The 25879-nt window shown below is 39.1% G+C and overlaps 1 protein-coding gene across 1 annotated transcript; it reads right to left on the bottom strand.

The window, feature by feature from the left end:
- Nucleotides 1–1225: 1225 nt before the first annotated feature.
- Nucleotides 1226–21411, bottom strand: prkcha (protein kinase C, eta, a). The gene is made up of 14 exons (XM_088433134.1): nucleotides 20793–21411; nucleotides 14220–14283; nucleotides 13216–13369; nucleotides 13098–13132; nucleotides 12954–13027; nucleotides 11224–11353; nucleotides 10990–11126; nucleotides 10749–10877; nucleotides 10487–10660; nucleotides 8927–9081; nucleotides 5473–5611; nucleotides 4301–4489; nucleotides 1777–1923; nucleotides 1226–1690 (listed from the first exon to the last, which is right to left on the bottom strand). The coding sequence occupies exons 1-14, from the start codon at nucleotides 21144–21146 to the stop codon at nucleotides 1541–1543; spliced, it is 2031 nt and encodes a 676-aa protein (XP_088289260.1). The 5' UTR covers nucleotides 21147–21411; the 3' UTR covers nucleotides 1226–1540.
- Between the last annotated feature and the right edge of the window lie 4468 nt (nucleotides 21412–25879).

The following is a 25879-nucleotide window of genomic DNA, read 5'->3' as shown; positions in this document are numbered from 1 at the left end:
GCCCTTGAACGAGATTGGCTTTCATTCTTGTTTAAAAGATTGGTTTTGTATTGCCTGTCACCGAGCTCATGCTTTCAAGCGCCACACAAAAAGCATCGTTAACCCCTCTCGTGTCTTCCTATGTTGATCAAAAGCAACAGTACTGACGTAGCGTGGTTTCCTGTTTTCTCTTCGCCAGTTCCCACTGAACGGACCATGATTAGCCTGTTGCTTTTGGCCACGACTGCACACAGGGGTTTCTAAGGTTTTTATCTCACTCAGATTATGTTTCCTCGAAGTAATTACTTAGAATTGTCTTGCTTACAGATTTGAAAAGGGACTCATAATTACATTTACTGTTTTTTTTTTTTTCTTGAAGGAAACAAAGTGATGGAGAGGTGCAGCAAAAATTAAGACAATTAATATAACAGGCATGTTATGCAAAACTGATCATAATTTGCAGAATAAACAGTGATTGGTTCTGCAAATTATATGTTATATGAATGTTTGGACTGACAACGTTACACTTTTTATTTGCACTAATATGGCTGTTCATTTTATGGAGTTCTAGTGACGTTTGCGTTTGCATCACTTTTGTATTTGCAATATTTACTTGGTGCTGTAATGTAATTTCATTACAATATAGTAATTTAATTTTACGTAGGATCTCTATAACGAGTTGATACTTTATAACGAGTAGAAGTATATGTTGTAAATAAGTTAATCAAGTAGACATATTGATTGGATGGGTGATTGGTTATTTTTAAGTTCGCTGGTCGGGATGGGCCCCAACAATCGTAAAGTCTGCTGAAAACCAACAAAACACAAAATAATACAGAAGTTTTTGCCGAGTTGCTGAATGCCACAAGCATACATGCTAGGGAAGACAAATAGTATGTTGACATTTTAAAAAGTTCAGATTGGACTCATCGTGAATCACACGATCCTTTACCACAAATGAAATCTTGCATCATCTCAACATGTTTGGTAGAGTTTGGATGCATTACATGCGTTTGCAAAACCGAGACTGCTGGGGGAAAAAAGCAGAGCACATAAACTGACTGACTGTCTCAGCCTCCCTTTAACCGGTAATATCTTCTTTTTTTTATTGATTATAGTACCGGCTTTAAACTTTAAACATCAAGACTGAATTTGACTTTTATCTACCTTGTGAGGGTGGATTAGTGTGTATATTTTTCCTAGACAGGTGTGTGTCACAGGAAATAAATGATTACACACACTCATCTTGTCATTCTGGTAATTTATGGAAGTCGTCTGAAGCACAATATTAAGTACCAAGTCACGCATAACAATGTGGGATAATCCAAAAGTTTAAAAAATGTACATACATACAGTTTTTTTGGAAAAAAAAACAAACAAAAAAACAAAAACGAAAAATATGTACAAATCCATGATGTCATATTTTAGTTCAAACAAAATATTATTCGTCATTGGAGCGAGCCCACTCCATTTTACACTCTCATGTCTATGTGGAATGTAACAGAGTCATATTGTATGACCGAGAACTGTCTTGGACAAAAATTAGGATCAAAAGAAGCGCTTAATATTCCAGCATTTCGGGCGAAGTGTATGAAAAGTCTTCAAACTCATCCTGATTGATGGACGAGTAGGGGGACTCGTCGATCGGCGTGAGGGTGGGCTCTTCCCTTGTAAAATCGGGGTCAAAGTTGTTGACATCTTCTGCCGTTTTCTGAGAAAGACAGCAAGTGAGATGATTACGAACACTGCATTGCATCTGCTCGGTATTTCTGGAGGAGGATATGTTCTGTGGCTTACTATTTTAGGCTTGAAAGGTGGCTCTATGGCTCTGCGATTCAGCAGTTCCCAGTCAATGTTTCTGAAAAATGCATGGCTGGTCACAGCCATTTCTCCACCTTGTGACGCCACACAACCAAGGCGCTCGAGTGGGTTTTTGGTCAGGAACTGTGGATGTATAAACGTACATGAAAATGAGTTATAAAATTGTATATTATTCACGAAATAAGAGCATTTCCCGTCCAGTATTTCAGAAGAACATATCACAATTTTAAGTACAGTAATGCCCAAATTGGAGCCCGTTGAAAAGGACATTCTGTAAGTAAAGCCTAACATCCCCACTTAAAAAACACAATCCAATTTTTTTTCCTTTGTTCGGCACAAGTCACAACACACCAGCTGAGAAAAGTTCAGCTTGTTTCAACAGTAGCGCACCCGCCCCAGCTTCCTTGCTTTGTACACAAAGAAAGAATAAAATCGTAAATCACGGGTCCGGGTCTGACAGTTGCTCAGGGGTGTGGCCAGAAATGAAAGACAACTTGTTTTTTAGTTGCCTTCAGCAAGAAAGCTAACAAACAAATGTATTCTGGAGAAGGCTCTGTCTTGCCTCGAGATAAGTTGCACATCTTATGGCAGGCGATGGCACAAAAGCCATCTAAACCAACCAACATTTGACTCCACTGTGACAGCCACTCGATAAACACCCGGTCGCTTAATGAGACTTCCCAAATCAGTTGTATTCAGTGCCTACCTAGGCAATCAATAAATCTGGAATTAAACTTGCTTCGATTGTCTTCTGTTTACTCAGAAAATAGGACATCACTTGAAATATAACAGTGCAGATAATGAACAAACTATGATTCAATTCTTGGTTTGGTCTGAAACACCCAGTTGCTAAGATGATGATTAATAATGCTTCCTAAATTAGTCTGATTCAGTTTAGGCCTGCAACTAACAATTATTTTATCATTTGATCATAAGTCTCTTAACAATTACCGTAATTGGAAAAACATCTTTTGTTTGTCTTCACCTTACTCAAAAAAAACAGGACATCATTTCAAATATAACAGAGTAAAAAATGAACAAACAAGGATTCACATCTGTAACATGTCAGAAAATAGACATATTTTTATCGCTGCTTTCCAAAGTAAATACACACGTTAAAAAAAAATAAACACAAAGATAATCAGTGTGCTTTCATGGAGGACTACAGAATTTGAAGAATATTTGCTCTTGAGAAGCTGAAACTCTTAACTGTAGCACCTCTAAAACCAGACCACCAAATGAGTATCCACCACTGGTTTACACATGGGTACCTAATGTTCTGAGCAGACTTTTGTCAGGCTCCAGAAAACAACTATTGACGATTGAACACTCATAATCAGGGCTGGAATGATCTGTGGCTCTCGCGGAGCGGACCTGGTCACCTTGCTCATAATAGCTGTGCTTAAACTGCAGTTGTATACAGTACAGTTTGGCCAAAATTAAGAGCAGAGAGGTAAACTCTTCCTACCAAAGCAAGGGTAAACTAAGCCCTCACCGTTGTGGCTGTTTGAGTGTCAGTTCAGTTTAAGACCAGAAATTAGATGACAAACGCATGGCTACTTGTCAAATGTCTACAGTAATCCTTAAAGCCAATCCTTGCATACTAGTTTGAATTTTTCACGGACAAAAATCAGTATGCTATATGGTTCCAAACAGGTTACAAGCTCAAATAAACCATATTTGGATTTTAAAATTCAGGCGGACGCTGTTTAGGTAATACAGTACTACCTAAAACTAATCTTCATGCTAGTCATTAAAATAACTCGCAGTTATTTGAATTGAGATTTATTTTAACAAGCCAATCCTGTAAATATTGACTTTCCTCCTTATAGAGCCAATGGAACAAAAACAACAGTTTGAAGCTATGGATGGGAACAAGGTGAACCTTCCCGAGGCTCAACTGTCATTATAAATAGAGCGGCACGTTCAAAATCCACTCACACTTAAAGGACTTTTTATGTAACATGTGAAACAAATGAGCTTAGTACAGTGCTTCGTCAAGCATGTGGGAGTGACAACACGGGTAAGGGAGGCAGCGGAGCCAATGAAAGGAGGACGCGGCCACGTAGTTGTATTTATAGCCAGTTAGCTGAGACCGGGCAGTGGACCATGCCTTAATATAGTTACGTAAAACTTGGTCCAAACAGCTGGCTGGCTGGCAGAGCTTTTGTAAGCCTTCCCGCTACTATGCAGTTTCTCAATCAGTGACACAAAATAAACCACAAAAAGCCCGTTTCAATTGTCACTCTGCAGAGCTACTCAGGGCTGAGACAAACTGATCATTTTGTTAATGATCACAGCTTAATGTCTTTCCCGGCGAAATGCGGGACACAAACCAAGTGAGAAATTGATTTTCTCAATCATTAGCTCGGCGTGGAAAAACTTCAGAGTCCAACAGATGCAATCAGAGCAGATTAAATGCCTGCCAAGGACAGAAAGTGACTCACATCCAGATTTAAGTCAATGTGCCTTTTATAGAATATAAACAGCAAAAACTCACAGACTTGAGGATATCCACTGACTCGACACTGAGCCAAGATGCGTAAGCAATCTCTTCATGGAGGATGGCCTCAAACAAGTCGTCTTCATTTTCGGCCTCAAAGGGCGCGTGGCCTTGCAGCATCTCGTACAGTAGCACCCCGAGCGCCCACCAGTCAACAGAGGCCCCGTACGTCATCTCCTGGAGGATCTGGGGAGAAAAAAAAAAAAATCCGCATGTCGGCAGACATTAATGATGGCCAAGGATCCCTACAGGAAATGCCAGAAAGTGCAGCAGCTGGATAGATGAGGAAGAAGCATTAAATGGATCTTCCATGATTTTTCTTTGTACAAAATTTCTAAAAGTGGAAAAAGTACTCATGCAACTCCTTTACTTTTAGTAAATACTAAATAATAGTATTTAATACTAAGGTTAGGGTAAATGCGCACAAAACAGTTTGCATCTTTCATTAAATTTCGTAGCACTTGGACTGAAAACACATTCATTAAAAAAACACACACACACACACACTTCATTGGAAGACCTTATCATAAGAGCTGGCTCCTCTGTATTGGACAAAATACTACTCAAATAAAAGCACTACCATTTTTCCGATGTATTCTCTTTAAGTTGCCGTATATAAAGTAAGTGTCCAGATTTGCCAGCCGCTGCAACTTGCAGACAGCTCTTGTTACAGTAAAGTATTTAGCAAATACCACATGTTGAGTCACTGTCATTATCAATATCATTTGAAATTTCAGTATGCAAATTAAGATGACTATACATGAGAAAACATGGTTATCCTGTATTTCCCCAAGAGAATGTGTGATCAAATCCTGTGTTTTACCAGTGTTTTACACCTGACCACTTTTCCAAATCAGCTATTTTAATAAGCACATCTTTTATGTTTAAGATGATGTTTAAAAAAAATGCATTCAGTTTCAGTCTATCGTGCCAGACAAGCTTAATCGCTCATTATGAAGGCTAAACAGGCTAAGGTTAAGGAGAGTTCTATCCAGTGGATATGAACCTCAGTAGAGTTGAACATTTGACTCCTAGCCAAGGTTTTGCTGACTTCCAGTTATTCATGAGTGAGTCTGTCTTTGCTGGAAGTGGAACTCAAATGTGTTACAGAAAGCCTGAGCCATGTAGGCCTATCTGTCTTTTAAAAAGTTCAATAAGTCTGAACTGACCTCAGGGGCAATGTAATCAGGGGTTCCGCAGAAAGTTCTCGCGCCGCTGCCTTCGAATATGCCTTCTTTGCACATGCCAAAGTCTGCCAGTTTACAATGGCCATCCTTGTCAAGAAGAACATTATCCAACTTTAGATCCCTAAAAGGCAACAAAAACAATGTTAAAATGGAAAAATCACAGTATTTGCTTTGTGACACTATCATCTCTCTTCAGACAGATCAATGTGTGAGAATGAGTGGCTGGAGGCTAGCTAGTGATCAAAATTCAACTTGTCAAAATCTGTGACGGGTTGGGGAGGAAAGCTTGCTTAGAGGACTGATTGACCATCTGAAAGGGGAGCCTTTGGCTTTCAGAAAACCATATGGACCAGTAGGTATCAACACTTGGTTCAAGGCTCTCCCCCCTGGTGCACGAACAATAAAATTACTTAAAAATAGTCCCGTGCCTTCCGTGTCTAATTTATTAAACTTTGGAACAACATTTTGTAGTGGTATTTAAACCAAATGTATTATTTCTGGCTTGTCTGCAGGAAAATTGTGTCACTAATGACAATGCGTATTCATGTAAAACTCAAAATAAAGACATACGTTTAACAAGATGTTTCTGCATGTTCCATATATTTTTTCTGAATTTGAAAAGTTAAAATACATGATGTGTGTTCTGCTACAATATTCAGAGCAATTGTATGACGCAGTGCAGCTTGACGCCACTTAAAGACAGATTAAGAAGTGTTGAAGTGCACTAAACACTTGCCAGGAAATAACATGACGGTCTACTTGCATTGACCCCCCCCCCCCCCCCCCCCCCCCCACAAACTAAAAACAATTGCAACATCCTGTTTGTCTGCAAGGGGGAGAATTTAATTCCACAAAAATAATTTGAGGGGAAAATGTAAAAGTCATGAAAAGACAAACAGTCATCCGAACCGGCCTGGTGAGATTGATCATTTTTTAGTGTGTGGTGCTCAATCTAAAGAAACCTAGTAACGGACCTTCTATTTGTAAGGGACAACATGAACCTGTGTCTAAATAATGACATTTCCAAAGTAGTGTGACTAACAGCCCAAAAGGAAATGATTATTCCATTTCAGACTGAGGTTTTTTTTTTTTTTTTTAAACCACTAAACAGCAGATTGTGTAAAGTGTTGGCACCTTTTGCCCAGTTGTATTCAGTTTTTGCAAGAAAACCACAAACAGTTTTCCGATCACCCAAGAGCCATTAAGTGTGGCAATACCTGAAGCTACAACAGTCATGAGAGGAACCTCACATTACACAAAATGAGAGTGAATGAGAGTCCCCTGAGCTTGTTATCACGCCCTGATGTGTGTTTTTTCAGGTTTAGCATTTGGTGTGTGTCCTCTACAGACAACAGGCATGCCATAACATGCATCATTGGCTCACACAGGACACTTTGGCCAGCTAAATATAACCCAGATTTTTCAGTTGGAGCACATGATGTCCTTTATCAACCTGTAAAGGCACGTGGCCCTTAGCACTGCCAACCTCCTGACTGGAGAAAAACACACACATCCAAACATCAAATATCCAGAAAACTACACTTTTTATGACAGTGAGCTTTAATTATCATACTTTTTTTTTTTTTTTACAATAAGATGGATCTTTTTTTTCCTCATGATTTGAGCCCTGCTGCTTATAGTCTATTGTGGCTTATCTATTTTTTTTTTTTTTGCTAGCCACTAGAAGACAATCCATTCGTAAACCAATTGAGTAGATGTGAATCAATGGCTGTGCTCAAAGGGGTTTTTAAAATTATAGTATTAAAAATATAAAAAATATAAACGGTTTATATATTAAGATAAATAATATAAATTGAAGGTTTGTAACTTGTATATTATATACTGTATATACAGTATATGTGCAGTATATATATATATATATATATATATATATATATATATATATATATATATATATATATATATATATATATATATATTTTTTTTGTATCTGTATCCGATGATGAATAATGTAGAATTATTATATTGAATGAATATTGTTAAGATTGGTTGCCTCTTTTTATGATAAGACCAGTTGGGCATTGTGATCTAGTAACCCCCCCCCACCCTGCATCTGGGTCTTCAAAGGACCAGTGGAGACCCCCTGTCCTTCTCTAGCTTCCTGCAATAAACACTGCAGGCTCTGTCACCTGAATGACAAGAACTGTTGGGACACCTACTTGACAGAGCAATACCGTGAAACATAAAGTCTTTGTTCGCTTGATGATATGAAGTTAACCAGAAGGTTCATTGTAGTGCTTGGTATAACATTTGATCTCCAATGCAAGGTGCTATAAAAAAAAAAAATACATTGACACTTTATTTTACGACAGCTGTTGCCAACAATTAACGCAGCATTTAGCATAGCCACTAGATAGCAGCGCTTGAATGTTCCATCCGTGGCAATATTTCAGCTTTCTAGTTGCAAAAAAAGAATAACATATTGTACAAATATTGGCAGATTAGACAAAGACAGTTTGCAAAACAAAGTATGCCATACACTGCACCTACAACAGGCTATATGCATTTTGTTCAACTATTCAGTAAGAGGGAAGATCTGAGCTGCAGCTGAAAAATGAGCCTGACTCACTCTTTGTGTTTACATTTGCCCACTAAATCGGTAAATATTATTTCAGTCTGCTCAATTAAAAAGAAAACATTTTGAAAAATTTATACTTGACATTATTTCATATTTTGAATTTTGTGGAGACGGCTCAGTGTGTAACACGTCCGCATCACAGTTCAAATCCACCTGGCTACGGCCTTCCTGTATAGAGTTTGCATGTTCTCTCCGAGCCCGCGTGAGTTCTTTCCGAGCACTCCGGCTTCCTTCCACACTCCAATAACATGCACGGCAGGTGAATTGGACATACTAAGTCTTTAGGTGTGATTGGGTGCGTGAATGTTCGTTCGCCTCGGTGTGCCCTGTGATTGGCTGGCAACCAATTCAGGGTGTCGCCCGCTTACTGCCGGAAGTCAGCTGGGATCGGCACCAGTAAGCCTGCGACCTTTGTGAGGATACGTGGCTATAGAAAATAAACGGATGGATGGATAGATGATGCTTTTTGACCGGCATTGACTTTTTCAGTCTATAACTGTGCAATGTCAAGCAGTAATAGCTTGAATTTCTTGACCTCTTAATGCGTTTGAGACACTTGTTTAAGAAGGAATTTCTAAATATTTGAAGCACTGTAAGAGTAAAACTAGGTTGAGGTTTGCCATAAGAGAAGACAAGGCAGTGTTGTTGTATAAACTACAAATCACTGAATCTAATCATCTAATCTTAGTTCAATTCTGAGGATATTCTGGTAATATTCATTCTCAAAATAACTGTGGATTGCCTGCAGCTGAATGTTTTGGGGATTAATCAGAATGATATATTTTTGGGGGATGCATGTGGTATTATAATTCATGTATACATATGTATCATTTGTACCGATAGATGATGCCTTTTCCATGCAGAAACATGAGAGCCGAGGTGATCTCTGCCGTGTAGAAACATGCTCGGGGCTCATCAAATCTTCTGGACTTCTGAATGTGGAACATCAGATCCCCACCATTTACAAACTCCATCACGAAGAAAAGACGGTCCTGTATATGACATGAAGGAAAAACATTTATTTGTGCACATACAGACATAAATATACACACTGGCCCAAGAGAAGAGCTCATATTATCAGTCACGACATGTCACGAGGCCAAGCTTACTCCAAGGACATGGCGACACCTCATATAATTCACAAGGCTGAAATGGATTGCTGTAGAACTAAATGTGGTTTGGTTAGTGGGGTGAAAACATATTGATCAAATCCATAAATCTTTCTTTTTCATTCCGGGCTGTGGTCGGTACATAATGTAGAAATAAAAGCAAGGGAAGAAAGGTCGGCTGCAGGATGTGATTCACTGGACTGCTTCGAAAGCATCATCATCTGCTCAGACAGGCAGCAAACGGCTTGCGCGGAAGAAAATGAAGTGGTCTGCACTTCTATGTTTAATAATGATTAGGAATAACACAAATGCAAATTAATTCCTTGGGAGGGACGTACTTTGTGTGAAAAGTTTAAGTCCCACTAATATAGAATATTTTGTGATGTACTGTAAATGCGAGGAACTACGGTAGCCTACTAGTATAGCTAATTACAAAATACCTAAACTAGTTGTAGAAATAGCATCAATGTTAGTTGTGAATTGATTAAAAGTCATGTTGCCAAAAGCACCATTTTCCACCAACCTAAAGTTGTATGCAAAAGGTCAGATGTTTTTTTTCCTCTTATTTTTTAAAACATCTCCTATTTTTTAAGTTTTTTTTTAGAGTGAGTGCATGATTCAAACAGACTTCACCCAAATCCTTATTATTAGATGTAATGCAGCAGCATTATATTTAGACACCTTGATCCTTATGAGCTATATGAATAGCCAACAAAATACATATTGGTCTCAAAATATTTTTATTTTTTTGATGGAGGACAGTGTTACTGTACTTCCTACCACCATTACCTGAGGTGTACTTGATGACACACTGAGTGTACTTTCCGGTCTTAGTTTATTTACTGCACTGTGCCGCTATGAAAGGTTCAAAGAAGGCGCGTCAGAGTTAATACGTGTTCTAATGCTGCTCTATTCCAAACCTGGGTGAAACAGGTCATTGACGGCTCACACCGAAAGAAGATTAGATTGTCAGGATGGAAAAAGAGCGCAGGAGTCTTCTCACTCTCGATTCGACAGGTTGAAAACTGCTGCTACCTGCTGGACATTTAATATAATGCAACATTTCATGGTGGCAATAAATGCTGAATTCATTATATATATATTAAAAAAAAAAAAAATAAATAAAATATATATATATATATATATATATATATATATATATATATATATATATATATATATATATATATATATATATATATATTATATACACACACACACACATACTATATATGTATACATACAGTATATATATATACGTACACACACACAGGCGTGCAAGGCTGACCTGAGTCTGGAAGCAGCAATATAGCTGTGTGAGGTACGGGTGAAAGCTGGCCAGTGACAGCACCCTCTTTTCAGTCATGGTACACTCTACGTCATCGTCTTGCAAGATGATGTCTTTTTTCAGCACCTTGACTGCGAAAACCCGATCTTTGTTGTTGAGTCTAGCAAGCATTACCTGCAAATAGAACACACACTTGTTGCTTTTCACTTGAAGGACCATCAAGTCATTGTTGTACACCACATATTTCTCACGTCATCCCCACCTTGCCAAAGCTACCCTTGCCGAGGACTTGAAGAAATGTGAAGTCTGAGATGCCATACTGAGGGATCTCCGGCTGACTTTCTAGACTCTTCCTCCTTTGAGAAGGTAATTTGGTTTTACCTGAACTGACCTGGAGAGGGAAAAGCGCAGAAGAAAACGTGTTCGTCAAATAACAACCCACAATTTAGAACACAGAATTTGTGTATAATTGGAACTAATCGGTCACTAAAATACGTTCATACTCTTGGGGTGTTTCTATCTGAGAGATCTCCAGCATGTATGCCCATCTCTGCCAACTTTTTAGCCAGTTCCGCAGTGTTTACTCCACAGTTCTGTGCAACGTTGTCTTTGCATCGAATGTGAACATTTAGTTTACAGACTGGAAGAAGAAATCACAGAACAGAAAATTATATGATACAATTGTAATAGCCGCCAGAGTGAGAGTAATGTCCAAATCCCCATTTTGTTCATCTTACTTTTGCAGTGCAGGCCCTGCCGGACAAATCCCCATAATAATGATCCACAGTGGTTACAGAAAGTGGGTGACTTGTAGTTGTGGATATTGAACTGGTGAGGAATGTTGATGCTGAAGCCATGGCTTACAGACTGTAAAAGCGACACATGGTGATGTTTAAGAATTGCTTCCACCATTCCTGCATTAATCAAAGGCTTAGGGCTCAGGTAAGTTCAATCACAGCTCAACTTGAGAGCATCACAAGACCAAGCTCAAAAGTCAGGTGAGCAGTGATCGGTTGTTACCTGAACCATGAGCAACTGTGATGTCGTTTTTCGGCAGCAACAAATGGCAAAGTGATAGCCCCTGAGATGAGTTAAAACAGGTGGCTTTTGCTAATAGTTTCATCCATCCATCTGTTTTCTATAGCCGTTTATCCTCACAAGGGTCACTGGCCTAGTGCATATTTCAGCTGTCTTCAGGCAGCAGGTAGGAGGCAGGGGACATCCTGGACTGTTTGCCAAGCAAATCGCAGGGCACAGAGAACAATTACCCATTCACAATCACAATCACACCTAAGAGCAATTTGGAGTGTGTTTCTGGAATGTGGAAAGAGACCGGAGTGCTTGGAGAACACCCATGTGTGTACGGGGAGAACATGGAAACTCCACACAAAAAGGTTGGGGCGAGCTGGAATCCAACCCTGGACTTCTGAACTGTGAGGCAGATGTGCTAACCAGTCTGCCATTTTGTGGCACTACTTCATTCATATTCCACAAAAACAATATGAATCTGAAAGCCGTGTTTAAACTTGTGCAGGGTTACACAGATCATATAACTGTCAAGATTATTTTTGTTGACTTGCCCTCTAATAAGGAAGGTTTTGTAAAACATTGTTAAATCAGTTATTTGTTGCTATAAGTGATCTAAAAATTAGAGTAAAAAACTAGAGAATATCTTACAAAATTAATACAACAAGATTTTGACAACATGATTTTAAAAAATATTGTGAAAGACCGGTGTTGGAGTGGTTAGCATGTCCGCCTCACAGTTCAAGGACCCGAGTTCAAATCCACCTTGCTCTGGACTTCCTGTGTTGAGTTTGCATTTTCTCCCTAAGCCAGCGTGGGTTTTCTGCGGGAACTTATGCATGGCAGGTGAATTGGACTAGTGACGAGATATGACTACAATGGAGAACTGAAGAAAATGTTGTCTTCGTATCATAAAGTTTTCTTTTTCTGCTGTTTGCCCTCCTCCTCTACCGCCTTGCTGTGCAACATTGGAACATTGGCTCACTCAAAAGGTAACATTCTCATGTGGTGTTTTTCAATCGCTTGAATTGATTTACATGTAAAATATGATTCATAATATGACTAAAATCATGATAAGAAAGCCACTCCAGAGCGGATTGATTAAAAAAAAGAAGAAATATTACAGAAATAAGGTGTTTCAAAACCGATACGTGATATATTGGAAACTGAACGTTGTATTGCGTCACTTTGTACCGCAATATAATGATAAGAGAGATGAGGGGGATGTTATACACGGGTGCGTGTTATTTACTGGATTTTATGGTGCATTTAAAAACTAAAATATAGCACAGTGGGAGAGTAAGTGGAGATTTTACAGAATCTTTCACACCATTTTAAAACAGTAAAAGGTGTGTCAGAGTGTGTGGCACTAACTACGTTCATGTACTTTCCAGTACAAAGAGAATCGAGCGCTACAAAATACCCAAGAGAACGATGGTACCTGTGATCTCTTCATGCGTGGACACACAGTGACAACTTGTTCATGGCAGCGCTTGTGAACCACACATGTACACACTAGAGGGAAAATAAAAGTCAAAATCAAGAACAAAGTTCAATTGTAAGGAGGATACGAACATATAATCACCTTGGCATTGATAGCCCTGCTTTCCAAAAACGCCCCTGTAACAAAAGGCAAGATGGAAACAAATTTACATTAAAGTCTATGTGGACAACGGTGACTTGTATTTCATTGAATTGCTCACCAGATGAACTCTTTGCAGTGAAAACAAAAGGTGGGCTGGCGAAGGAAAGTGGACATGAATTTGTGTCCGTTAACCTGGTGGATTTTTCGTCTCACGGCCCCCTGACGCTTCCTGGTAAACTCCTTGTGGTTTTTCTCTGGCACAATGGCTTCGTCTGTTAAAAAAGAAAACACACACACACACACACTCAAGTGAGGAAAGATTACATCACCCCATGAGCTAAAAGTCCATGTGCATCTTAAGATGCCAATCATTCCCCTTTTTAATACTTGGTAAGGTAGTCAAACTAAAGTAAATGTGCATATGTCTCTGTTGTCAGCTCGATTAGTACACAAGAGTATTCTAGTGAGTGATTCCAAAACTATGCCATGACAGAGCAAGTGTGCTGTAGTAAATGATCAAATCTCACACATTTGTTTACCATTTCATTGCAAAATTATTACTCATTTACTGCAAATAATGTGTTTTTCTTCATCTGCTGTTGCAGCCACATAAAGTGACAGGTTTTCCACTAGATGGCAGAAGGTACAATTAACCCACGCATCAATTTTGTCAAAAAACTAAATATTTTTGTTCTGTCAAATAGGCCCATATGCCAGAGTCTTTCAGTGATTACACTGAGAGAAGAGTATCATTATTTTAGTGTGTATATTTTTTGTGAGATTGTTGTTTGGCGGCATGCCGTGCAAATTTTTCTTACAAAAGAAAAATATGTACCTTGCCTGAAAATAGGTTGTAAACACTACCAAGGGAGTCAGGATCAGTTACTGAGTTTAAAGTCTTTACAAATGTAAAGTCTGTATTTTTGACATTGACAATATAAAATCTGTAGCTGCATGGACCTACTGTAACCAATTGTGTCAGTGTGGATTCTAATCAATACTAAAGACAACCTACCTATTATTTACAGGTTAATATAAAAAGGTAATTGCACACAATCAAAGAAGCAAGTCAAACCATAACTTTTTTGGTGGATATAACAGAATTCATTGAAGTGGTCTCACCATCTATGAAGGATCCATTAAGCTTAATGTGGACGTAAATGCTGCCTTCAGGCTCCAAGTCCTTCTGCAGAGAGATACAAACAATCTATATGGCAATACCAATTTAGATATGAACCACAATGCTTTATCTTTGCTCTCAGGCATAACAAAGAATGTATGGCAAAATAAACATTCAAATTAACATGTGATTAACGGGTATCTTTGAATATTTCCGAGGACATCAAAAACACAAATTGTAATAACTGTGTTTTTAATTTTTTTTTTTAAAAGTACAGTTGTTTTCCTGTAACTTTGTGTAAATGCAAACAAGTTCCTAGAATTAGATGTGATAGACATATAAACACCTTGATAGAGACAATAAAGCAGGTCGGGCAGGTTGTGCTGGTCGTTGAGGCTTGTTGTTCAGCTGTAAAGGATGCCTCACTAATGCAATACGCACAAGGAATGTATTCTTAGAAGCAGGAGTAGGACAGAGATTTTTCAAATGTTGTCAGCATATGCCACCACAGTAGAGAAGAAAAAGAAAAAAAATCCAGGCTTAAACTTCTGATTAAGTGGTTTTGAAAGAAAAGGTTATGTACAACTCAGGCCACATATGTCATGATAAGACACTGTATTTATTTGTAGAGTCGCCACCTATATGTTTTGGCCTTGCTGAAAATGAACTTTGAGTGCCCAGTCTTGTCCTGTGCTCAAATCACCTCGCCCTGGCATCTCAACAGTGAGGCCAAACCCAGTTTTGCCTTTTACAATAAAAGATTTGGGAGGAACTAGGACACTGTGAGTAAGTGAGTTATGATTTGATTTGTCCTCTGACGGCTCAGAATCCGAAGGTAAAGGTGAGCCCCCATCAGACAAATTCAAGTTGTATACTTACTTGCCAGACACAAATATCGATCACATTCCACTGGCAACAATGAAAGAATTGCAACCATTTAAAATAAATAAATTAATACGTGCTAGTCGCTAAAGCCGACAAAAGTCAGGAAATGCTCATCTTCGGTAACACCGAAGCTCGGCTTAACGGCTACAGTCTGGCGTACTCCTGCAATTGAGCCAAATTCAGAATGACTCCCTTATTACTTGAAAGTAAGCAGCTCCCAAAACGTTTAGTACTTGGTTGTGCATCTTGGTAATCAATTTTCCATCGATTAAAAAGTGATTTTCCATGTCCACTTTAATAATGACTTTTAAATCACATCTTAACTGTTGTAATTAATTTTGTGACACTGACCACAAATTCTGTAAAATATTTCTACGCGCGACCTAATGCGATGGTTTTTCTGCAAACTGGGCCTAAAGTTGTGCCAGATACAAAAGAACAGATACACCCACTCCCTGGAGAATAGTGACACATTTGTTTTCACATCATCTTCTATATCATATCAAGAGACATGTTGAGTAGCGCACCTGCAACCTACATTCAGTTTTAGTACATGCTAACTTGACATTTACTTAAAATATCAATCTGCCCAGCATTTTTTAAGAGCTTTTCATGCTCTCTAAAATCAGAGATTGTGAAAGAAGGGTAGCACAAAGGAGGAAGTTTGGACTTTTTTTATAATAAAAAAAACCCAGAGGGTTGCTGCAGTTGAGCAAGCAGTTATCACCACAATAAGGTGCCATGTAGCATCAAGTGGGCGGCAATGGAAAAAGTCAAGTCTAAATGTCATGATGATAACAACTTCAGCGCATATTTTGCTTTCATGCCCCAAATAGAAGCGCTTTGTGCAACGTGAGCACATTAATGGCAAGTCCTGAAAGGTAAAACGAAACACGAAAAAGAACGTTTGAGACTAGCAAAGCTGGCGGGAAATTAGAGAGATCCATGCAATCAATATTCTTCCTTAACAGTCAGTGATAGCAAGTAACATTTTCATCATAAATTATCTCAATTAGTTTGTTCTAATTCTAGTGCAATTGATTCATTTCCGTTCAAAGGTCAAGAACCATCACACTTTTTAGTATTTTCTGTATGTTCATGCAATGCTTTGAACAGTTATAGAATAAGAAAAAATAAGGTTAACTAAAGAAATGTACAGAGATGAATTGCAGTATATCTTAAAGCAGCTGACGCAAAACGGTGTGATTCTTCGCTGCAAGCAGGAGATGTGTGGTTAATTTGGTCTTGACTAGTTTGCATGAAGAAGACTGAGAACAGCTATGGAAATTTGAACTATATATACTTGAACAACTCCTGGTAGCCGTATCTTGCTCAGCACTATACCACAATGGAAACAGGAGGTCAGAGAGAGGATCTCCTTCATAGGAGAATTAAAGAAAAAACAACAACAACAAAAACTGATTGCTAAATGTCACTATAAATAGATCTAGAAAAATCAGTTAAATGCCCTTGCATGTGCCTCTTTGCCTCCCAAATCTTGATCCTCATATGGTCTGGTATTTGTTTTTTTTCCTTTAAAAAAAAAAAAGTTCTCCTAATTAGCATTCATAAATGTTTTATATTTTAAACACATTAACCTGCCAAATCAATCATGATCATATCTTTTCAAGTGCTGAACTTCCTTAAGCTTGGAATAGACTATCCCATTTTAATGCACGTGTAGACTTGTTTCAGGAGAAAATTAGAATTTAGCAAAGAAAAAAAATCACACAGTGTTGTTCCAGTGAAGCAGAGAAAATGAAGAGACAAAAGGAAAAGGGATTTTAATATAATGTTATTGAATGTATGGTAAATTAGGCCTCTTTGGCACAACTATTTTAGATAGCTGACGATCTTGGACGTTATCTTGCTGTGACCTTTCTCTGGTTTTTACTAGGCATTCCCTTCTCTATGACAACAATGGCACACATTAAGTAGATTTCAGTTAAAACAGTAGGATTACACATGGTCTAATGAGTTAGGCAGACTCGCCCTCCCTGCGAGTGGACTACCAAGGTAGAATGGGTGTAGGAACCTTTTGGTAAAAGTTTTTCCGCAGCCTTGCAGAAAAAGGCTTGGCAGCGGTGTACTCCATCTTTTTGGCATTCAGTAACTGAGAAAATGCAGTCTGCTGGTTGATACTATTAGTATAGCAAGCATTAATCACAAAAGAAGGCGGTAAAAGTTCCCCACAGGACTTTTCAATTGGAGCCGTGACCCGGGTTTGAGTTGGGTTTTACACACTGTTGATGATAAACACTAATAGCCACCCGTGCAGTATACCGATGTGAAAGGCAGCATGACTGGATTTTTTGGGGGCCCGTAAATGACCAAATATGGCCCTGATCAGAAGCAGTTTTTTAAGCATGTGCATTATGTTCAAGGCAGTATGCAAAGTAAAAAAAACCAAAAGGACGGCCTGTTTATTTACAATGTCTTTTACCATACGCATGTCTTAAAAAGGCAGTATCATGGGAGTTAAACTTTTTTGAGATTTTAACTATGTTACAATGACAATTTCTCACCCTAAACACCCACAAAGGGTTATTTCCTTTCATTGATGCATTTCTAAGCATTCCTTGCTTATTCTGCGCTCTCAGCACCGGCTCTACCTGAGCAGATAAACATGACGTGAGAAGCCTGAAGAAAATAGTAAGCCCTCGTACCACCCATGCAAGAGTAAATACACGCCAACATAATCCACATCTTTTAGTTTTGTTATGGTTCCAAGGTTGAGGAAGAGATGAATGGATGGATAGATGTTATGTGGCTGGCCAGCATTGAACGACGTCATGAAGGGGGCAAGGCAGCCACACTGTGAGATGTACGGCTTCAGTAAACAAGTCATTTCATTTCCTGGTTAGAAATATCTGTACCATAAAACACATACTTAATAAGAAAATAAATTGCCAAATTGAATTTATATGCTTATATGTAACTCTGCAAAGTGGAAAAAATTCTAGGTCCTTTAATATCAAACTAGTAGTTCAAGTTACATCTATAGTCAGGGGTGCATCGTCATACAAGTCATCCAGCACAGATGATATTGCAGTCATTCTCTCACTGGACAGACTATGCATTTTGACTGGTGCTGAAAATGTGGCAACTCTCACAGAGAGAGCTCACACCTCTCCTCTCCCCTTCCTCCACAAGTGAAACTCACAGATGTGGCTTCAGAGATGATGATAAAGGAGGGTGGGTCCATGTTGACAGAGTTTACCAGAAATATAACTTACCGCAACACAGGAAAGCTTCTGGTTGTCTTAAATATTAATTGATTATACCAATCTTGTAATAAGGAAGATGCTGATGTACATTATGTAACTAAAGGTATCACGGCTGATGACTAACAAGGAAACGAACAGAGATGATAGTTTTTACTATATTTAAATAAAGAAATAAATAAAGATTTCCTCCTCGCAAGATGTCTATCAGGCGTGGTTAACTTCTCTAATGTATGAGTCAGCAGGGTCCAACATCAAGAATTTTTCGGAGGTGGCCCTTTTGGGTCACTATGAGCAAATTTGTGCCGGCTCTGTCAAAACCGGCACTGGCCATGTTTTCACACTATATTTAATGACATTTATAATTATACAGTATATGTAGGCCCACTTGAGAATGAAATAGTGAAGCATTTCGTTTCAGTGGCAAATATGCACATACTGTAAGTAAGGGTAATTAAGCCAGCTGCTTATATAAGATGCACAGTCTCCACTCCTCTGTGTAGAAACAATTCAATTTAAAGGGGAAGTGAAGTTTACAATTTTCTTTACAATAATATGTGGCATGCACCTCCACTCATCTGAAACATGGCATTGATAATGACTACATTTGTATGATGAGGATGATCCGAACAGAAGAAACAAAAGTGGCATCTCTATGCTTTTTATTTTAAGATAAGCATTTATGAGAGACAATATGTGTGCATAAGGTGACGCAAGAGTGTGTGGAATTTTATTGTGTATGCCTGACAGGGAACTCGGTGGTGTTGTGATGTAACACGGCCATGTTGGCGCCCAAGCATAAAATCTCCCATGTTTGTCTGCTTCCCTGTACTGGCACATGTGCAGTATGTGACAAAAACGAGTATGCAATGTGAGCAGATCTAAGCAGAGATTTGAGTTTTGGGCTGTGTATAACGGGGACACAACGATGGAGCGTATGAACTTTAACACTCTAAAGGGTAGTTTGAAATTCTAGTGTATTCAAGCCCCCAAAATGCTGTTACCGTTTCAACAAAAAGCACATTTGATAGTAGGTGTCATTGGGTAAATAGGAGTTAAATAGCCCAATCTAACTGTTTTTTATCAATCCCAGGAGGCGGCCATTTTGCCACTTGCTCTCAATCTACGGGAAAATTATATCACATGTGCTCAGGACTCAGGTAGGATGTCATGTGTTTTTGGAGTCTGGTCATGTTATGTTTGGAAGCTGAGGCATTACCTGAGCCCTGAGCAATTGTGATATTTTCAGTTGACAGCAAGTGACAAAATGGCCTCCCGCTGTGAGAGATAATAATGGGTAGATTTAGGTGCTTATTTTATAATCCACAAATACAATATATACCATGTATAGACTTGCTTGAACACATAAAACATATAGTGAAGATTTTTTTTAAATGACGTCAACTTTAAAACAATAGCTAATACAAATCATGATTATTTGTTAAAATCATTCTTATAATAATTCACAAAAGTTATATTTATATATGAAGGCCTGCCTGTGGATGAAACATTTTGTGTCATTGGCTTTTAATGTACGATTTGAATGAATGTGCCATTGAGTGCTGCATGCAAAATGGTGTCAGCTGTTGGTAACAATAAATCAGTTGGCTGTTATCCAGTGAATAAGTGCACAAGATAGAAGCAGAGCTTGCATTAGTACATAAACGCATGGTAACATTAAAGAAAAAGGAATTTATCAAGTAATCATCAATCCATTCATTTTCTAAAGCCGCTTGTCCTCACTAGAGTCACCGGCTCACTGGTCTGGCACCTATCCTAGCTGTCTTCGGGAAGCAGACGGGGACACCCTGAACTGGTCGCCAGCCAATAGTAGGGCACACCGAAACGAACGACCATTTACACACACACACAATCACGCTTAAGGACAATTTGGAGCAGGTGCTTACAATGCACCTACCATGCATTTTTTTGGAATGTGGGAGGAGACCGGGGTGCCTTGAGAAGACCCACGCAAGCATAAGGAGAACATGCAAACTTCACACAGGAAGGCCTTGGCGACCGGAATTCAATCTGGGACTTCTGAACTGTGAGGCTGACGTGCTAACCAGTCTGCCAACGTGCTGCCCTTTGTCTAGTAATTAAGCTAAGCAAAATGTTGGGAAATATCCTCAGGAAATTCTGACTGTAACAGGTACTGTATATTGAAAAAAATGACACATGTACAGCCGCCCCTCACTGAGCCACCCCACAGAAATATTCCCAGCTACGCCCCTGCAGAGAACTTAATTTACACTGCACAGTAAATTGTTTCTAAATTTGACAGGTGGGGACATGCATAGGTGCCAGAAAGGAAACATTCACAGATCTATTCATAATCTCTTAGAAATGCGTGAATATTGATGGAAAATTGCAGCAGGTGGTATTGGGTTTTCAACCAAATGAAGATTTCTCGGTGGAGGTCTGTCCTCAGGGTCCTTGTCAGTTTAACCCCATACGTGTACTCACCCATCCATCGGAGAACTCGCCCGTGTTGGCCGTCTCCATGAGCTCTGCAAAGGGGATGATGCAGTTAGCCACAAAGTCGTCGTATCCGATCGGAGTTTCGTTGAAGACGGCCAGTTCGACGTGTTGTCCGTCTCGCACAGAGAAGGAAAACTCCTCGTTGTAGGTCGGCGAGTTGGTTTTCTGTTTGGTATGAGTTTGTCCCACTTTGACGTCGTCCACCTTGAGGACAATATACGGGTCCACAGTCGTCGGGCCGCTCTTCAAGAAAATCATGGAGTGGCGCCGGGAGACGGTACTGGGTTTCAGGTCCAAAGCCTCTCCGATTCGGAGCTGGATATGGCCGTAAAACCTCATACCTGACACCAGAGTCAATAAAAATCACAAGCGAAAGAACTTAGCCAACGGAAGGTTCTAAAGGAGGACCCGAGACGAGCAAAAGGACAATGCCGATGAGTTCATGCTGAGTGCACTTGTTATAGTTATGCTTGTTAAAACACTTGACAAGTTGACATCCGCCTTCCTCTCTTCTCTCACTCTCGAGTGGGCTGAGTCTTCAACACAAAGGAAGCCACAACAAATACACACCGACCGGGACTTACAAGTTCCGCATAACGCTACAAAAAAAAAAAAAAAAAAAAAAAAAAAAACACCTGCTTGGCCAGTGTGGGACAGCTGCGCCGTTCGAGTCACGTGGTTCAATTGGGGCAAAGGGAGGGGCGAACAAAAACTTCAACACCGGTGTGCGTCCCTTACCTGTTCCAAAGTCGCGCACTGCCATCTAGCGGTTACACTAGGCAGGAACCTGACGACCAAAAAATTAGTTGGTGCTTCTGAATTACTTTTTGCAAAGCCCCTCCGAGGTAAGGGATTGAGAGCGCCACGGTAATCATCTAGTGGCAAGAATATGCAATTACATCTCAGGCAACCTCAAAGCCTGTTCCCCGGGCGCGCCCCACTAAGAATTAGTTTAATTACATACATGACAGTATTTAATTTAACACAAGTATGTACGCGCGCATGTTTTTATGTGGTGACCCTTTTTAAAGTAGGCCATCATTTTAGTTCTAACCGTCGTTTGCTTTACCCTTAGGGAATCTTTTCAAAATTGTCTCAACCAACAATACATATGCCGTTTCAAATATGCGGAAATTTATTTAGACTTTTTGTGCAATGTGGATTGCCTCCACCTCGAATTGAATTATTTAATGAGTTAGCTCTGCTAGATGAGGCATATACGTTTCCTTCCATTTAAGTATCTTTTATTAAACACAAATCACAATTATTGTGCATTCAGACCTGCAATATGTAGGTGACAGAAATGATTATAAATTAACTTATGCACCCACACAAAAGAACTTAATTAAGTTCTATATGGCCATGTTTGCTTTGTTGTTGTTTGGTTTCCCACCTATGTCCTCTCGAAATGACTGAAAATTTGCTATTTTCAGATCAATTGAAATGAATTGAAAACTCACGTGGGAAAGCCCCTCTTATCCTTACTTTCACATGCAATATGTTTCCATTGCTGTAAATGCTTCAGCCCTTTGGTTCTACCATCAAAGCCCCTCCACTTTTGAACATCTGAACATGAAGGAAATTATCAGTCAGGAGGAGAATGATCATTTTTACATCCTGCAGAATAGAGGAACTCTCTGCTTTAAAATAGTAACTGTTAGCAGTAAAAAAAAAAGCTGTATTTTATTCATTTAATTTCAGTTGTAAAAGTCATTTCATTAAATAGTCAAAGACTTAAAAAAACACTGTTGTAATGCTTTTGTTGATTTTCTATTGAAATTAAAAGCGCACGTTTTCTAGATGTCCCACATGTTTTATCTGATGAAGTAGATTATCAAAACACTCCATCCAGCAAAGACAGACCCAAATTTTAGAAACCCTTGTGGCCCTCGTGTTAAAAAGTTTGACCACCATCAAAATACAGGATAATTTTCTGTAAGTATTTTATCATTTTTTTTAGGGTGACCATTTAGACACATATTGCGGACTGAACATGAAAGCCTCAGGTACCGTCCAATCAGGACTCACCAGTTACCTGAGTTTGGTCATGTGACATTCGCAAGCTGAGCTATGATTGGTCGTCATTGAGCAACTGTGAAGTCATTTTCAGCGAGACAGCGAGAGCTAAAATGCCACGCCCACTTCCCCTAAAAAAGTGATGCTGCTTAATATAAATAATTTGATTAAAATGCTGTGTTTTTCATACAATATAATAAAGAAAGTTTATGAATCAACAATAAAAAAAAATCTGCCGTGATAAATATTAATAATTCATATTTTACTCTTCAGAGGCATGGGAACATATCACAGTGCTAATCAAACAGGCGTGCAGTTCCGCAATGAATTGTCTTCTAAATTTGTCCAGAGGGAGGCAGAACATGTCCGTGAAATATTTTACCTTGGCTCTCTCTCTGAGCTTGCCTCATTTTGATTTGATGATGGAGCGACTTTGTGGCAGCCCTCCCCTCCTCTGGTGTGGAGCCACAACTGACATTTTTACAGTCCACCTTGATTTATTTAGTCTTTGTTGTACAGACATTCCGCTTTTTCCTCCCTCTGTCTGTCAAACTCCCCTTTTGGCCTGCATCATAGTCGCCTCTTTCCAGCCTCGTTTTCGTTGTCTATACGACCATGCCAAATGTTGAATTATGCACCCATGGGAGCGCTCTGTCTGACTCGAGACATCCGACTGGGCACATGGACTCATGGCTTTTATGAGCACACAAGATTCCTGCCGTATTTTTGGGTGCGCGAGAACATGCAAAACCAACGCCAAAAACGTCCAGTTTATGACTTCATTTGAGCTGCAGCACTACTTAATGTGATTGTAATCCGGGACAGCTCAATCCTCTGATTGGATAGCCAAGCACATCCTGTCCCTGTACGAACCTTTTCATTGTAGAGCCCATACTTGAAGGGACAAAAGGATCACTTTTTGCTTTGATTCAGCTACAAAACAGCATTTTGTTAAAAGTCTATAAAAGTCTATGCGCACTGAAGGATTTTATTTTTAGACTTTCGGGTGGCCAACTATTCCACCAGACCGAGCAATTTATAGAAAGATGTCAATTTTCTAATTTTTAAAACGGATCTCGACTCCCAAAGTGGATGAAAAAATGTTGGCTTCTAACAGTAAATGATCATTTTTTTCACCATTGTTTGGATGAGAAATTGTGACTAATATTTTATTACCAGATAATTGCATAATTATAATAATTTATTTGTATTTATTGAAAATATAGAAAATCTTTACAGTAAATAAACAACAACAACCACAACAATAATAGAACTAGCCTTGTGGGCTCTGCCAAATGTTAGTATTTTGTAGACGATGCGGGCCACTGAAAAATAATTGCGGGGCCACAAATGGCCCCCGTGCCACAGTTAGGGAATTATTGCTCTACATATAATCAATACGAAACAGAATAAAAGTACTACTTAGAGCAGTGATTTTTATCCTTGCTGGTGGTTGGGTTCATTTTAGTCATTAAAAAAAAAAAATTATAGAAGCAAATCAACATTCATCATTTTTGTTTGATGGCATGAATTTCATACATAGAAACAATTTTAGGAGTAAACAAACACCTACATTAGTACAACAACTATAACATAATACCTGATTCTTGCTGGGGCGGAATAAAGAAATGAGTGGACCTCATGTGGCCACATGCGGCCAAACTTTGTCCTCCTTGGAGTAAAACCAGAAGGAAGCTTGAAAGCAAAACTGCTGAAAGAGGCAGAAACGTTCAAAACTCACAATTGACCTGTAGTTGTGTATTAGGAACAAGCAAGGAAACATCAAAAGTAGTGGAGGAGCTGTGTGGACAACGCAGGGGAGAGGAGGGGGTTTGTGGGATAGCAGAGGGTGGTAGTGGTTTTGGGGTCTCTGTCACAGGCCTTCAGGGTAATTAGCTCCAGATGTGAGGCAGGCAGCGTGGCCCCAGCGCCAGGGAGGCGTCGGGGCCGCATTAAGAGCTCAGCCTGCGAGTGATGGGATCACGGTGAGGCGAGTTGGCCCTCAGCTCCAAACCCCATGCTGGGCTCTTGACCAGCTAGCCCTCCACCTCTAAACCTGCCAAAATACCCCGCCCCCTTCGGGAAAAAAAAAGAAGAAAAAAAAACAAGCCCAGACACTTCCTGAAACATCGCAAGGTTGTTTATTTACTCAAGACTTATGTCACCTTTCCACCTTTGACCTTGATTTTCATCTTGGCACTATAAAAATTCCAACTTTCTTGTTGTTGCTCTTGCGGTCTTGTCTGCTTGCCTTCACGCCACATGCACTATTTGCGACACTAAAAAACATCATGAGAAAAAAAATGAGAAAAAAAATGAATAGCTGCAGAGAAAAAAAAAAGTATCAGCAGCTGTGTTAATCATTTTGAATATTTCTGACATATTCAAATTGCTGGGAAAAACGCAAAATTCCTCAGTGTGAATTTGACTATTTTATATTATCTATCTGTTTTATATAGGAGGTACAAATTTGGGAGCCATCAAACAAAATGGTTCGCAAATGGAAGTATGTGTATCTCAGGGAGTACGTAAAGATAATTCAGAAGGTACATGCAATTTTAACATGGTTTCTGGAAGTATTTGTGAAAATACGTTAATGCATTTTGATACAGTGAAAGGAACATTATCTTTTTTTTCTTTTCGGATTAGGACCAAATTTGACACAAAGCGAATTTAAGAATTACAAAATTGCATATGCTTTTATTTCGTGAAAAGAGACGCATATTGCAGCACAATTTTCTGGCGCACAAGGCTGGAATCATAAAGACAATTCTACATAATCTCTCTGATGGAGTTGTTGGAAAAAAAACAACAACATAGAAATATTAAGCATTTTTTCCTTGCATCCAGAAATAATTTGCACTGGTTAGGGGATACTTAGCTGAAAAACTATTTCACAGTGAGTAATATATCACTGAATGAAAAAGGTTGGGAACCACACTATTAAGTAAGTAAAAAGGTAGGTTTGTAGACATCTTTCCCGTCTGTTTCAGCCCAAGGTCAAAATCAGGACATTGGGACCACAAACACACTTAAGCAGAAATTCCAGATTTTTA

Source organism: Hippichthys cyanospilos, chromosome 14 (assembly GCF_059441005.1).
Source record: "Hippichthys cyanospilos isolate Australia breed blue-spotted pipefish chromosome 14, RoL_Hcya_1.0, whole genome shotgun sequence".
Lineage (NCBI taxonomy): Eukaryota > Metazoa > Chordata > Actinopteri > Syngnathiformes > Syngnathidae > Hippichthys > Hippichthys cyanospilos.
Note: the sequence above shows the minus strand (reverse complement) of the source record. Positions and strands in the feature narration are given on the sequence as shown.

Bases quoted from the DNA above. Each gene is read 5' to 3' on its own strand.
- prkcha (XM_088433134.1), bottom strand. From the start codon at position 21,146: ATGAGGTTTTACGGCCATATCCAGCTCCGAATCGGAGAGGCTTTGGAC. The intron at 11,127-11,223 runs GTAAGATGAACA...TTCTTCTTCCAG, and splicing joins GCAGGGCCTGCACTGCAAAA to TCTGTAAACTAAATGTTCAC. The intron at 10,661-10,748 runs GTGGGGATGACG...TTCTATTTGCAG, and splicing joins GCAAGGGTAGCTTTGGCAAG to GTAATGCTTGCTAGACTCAA.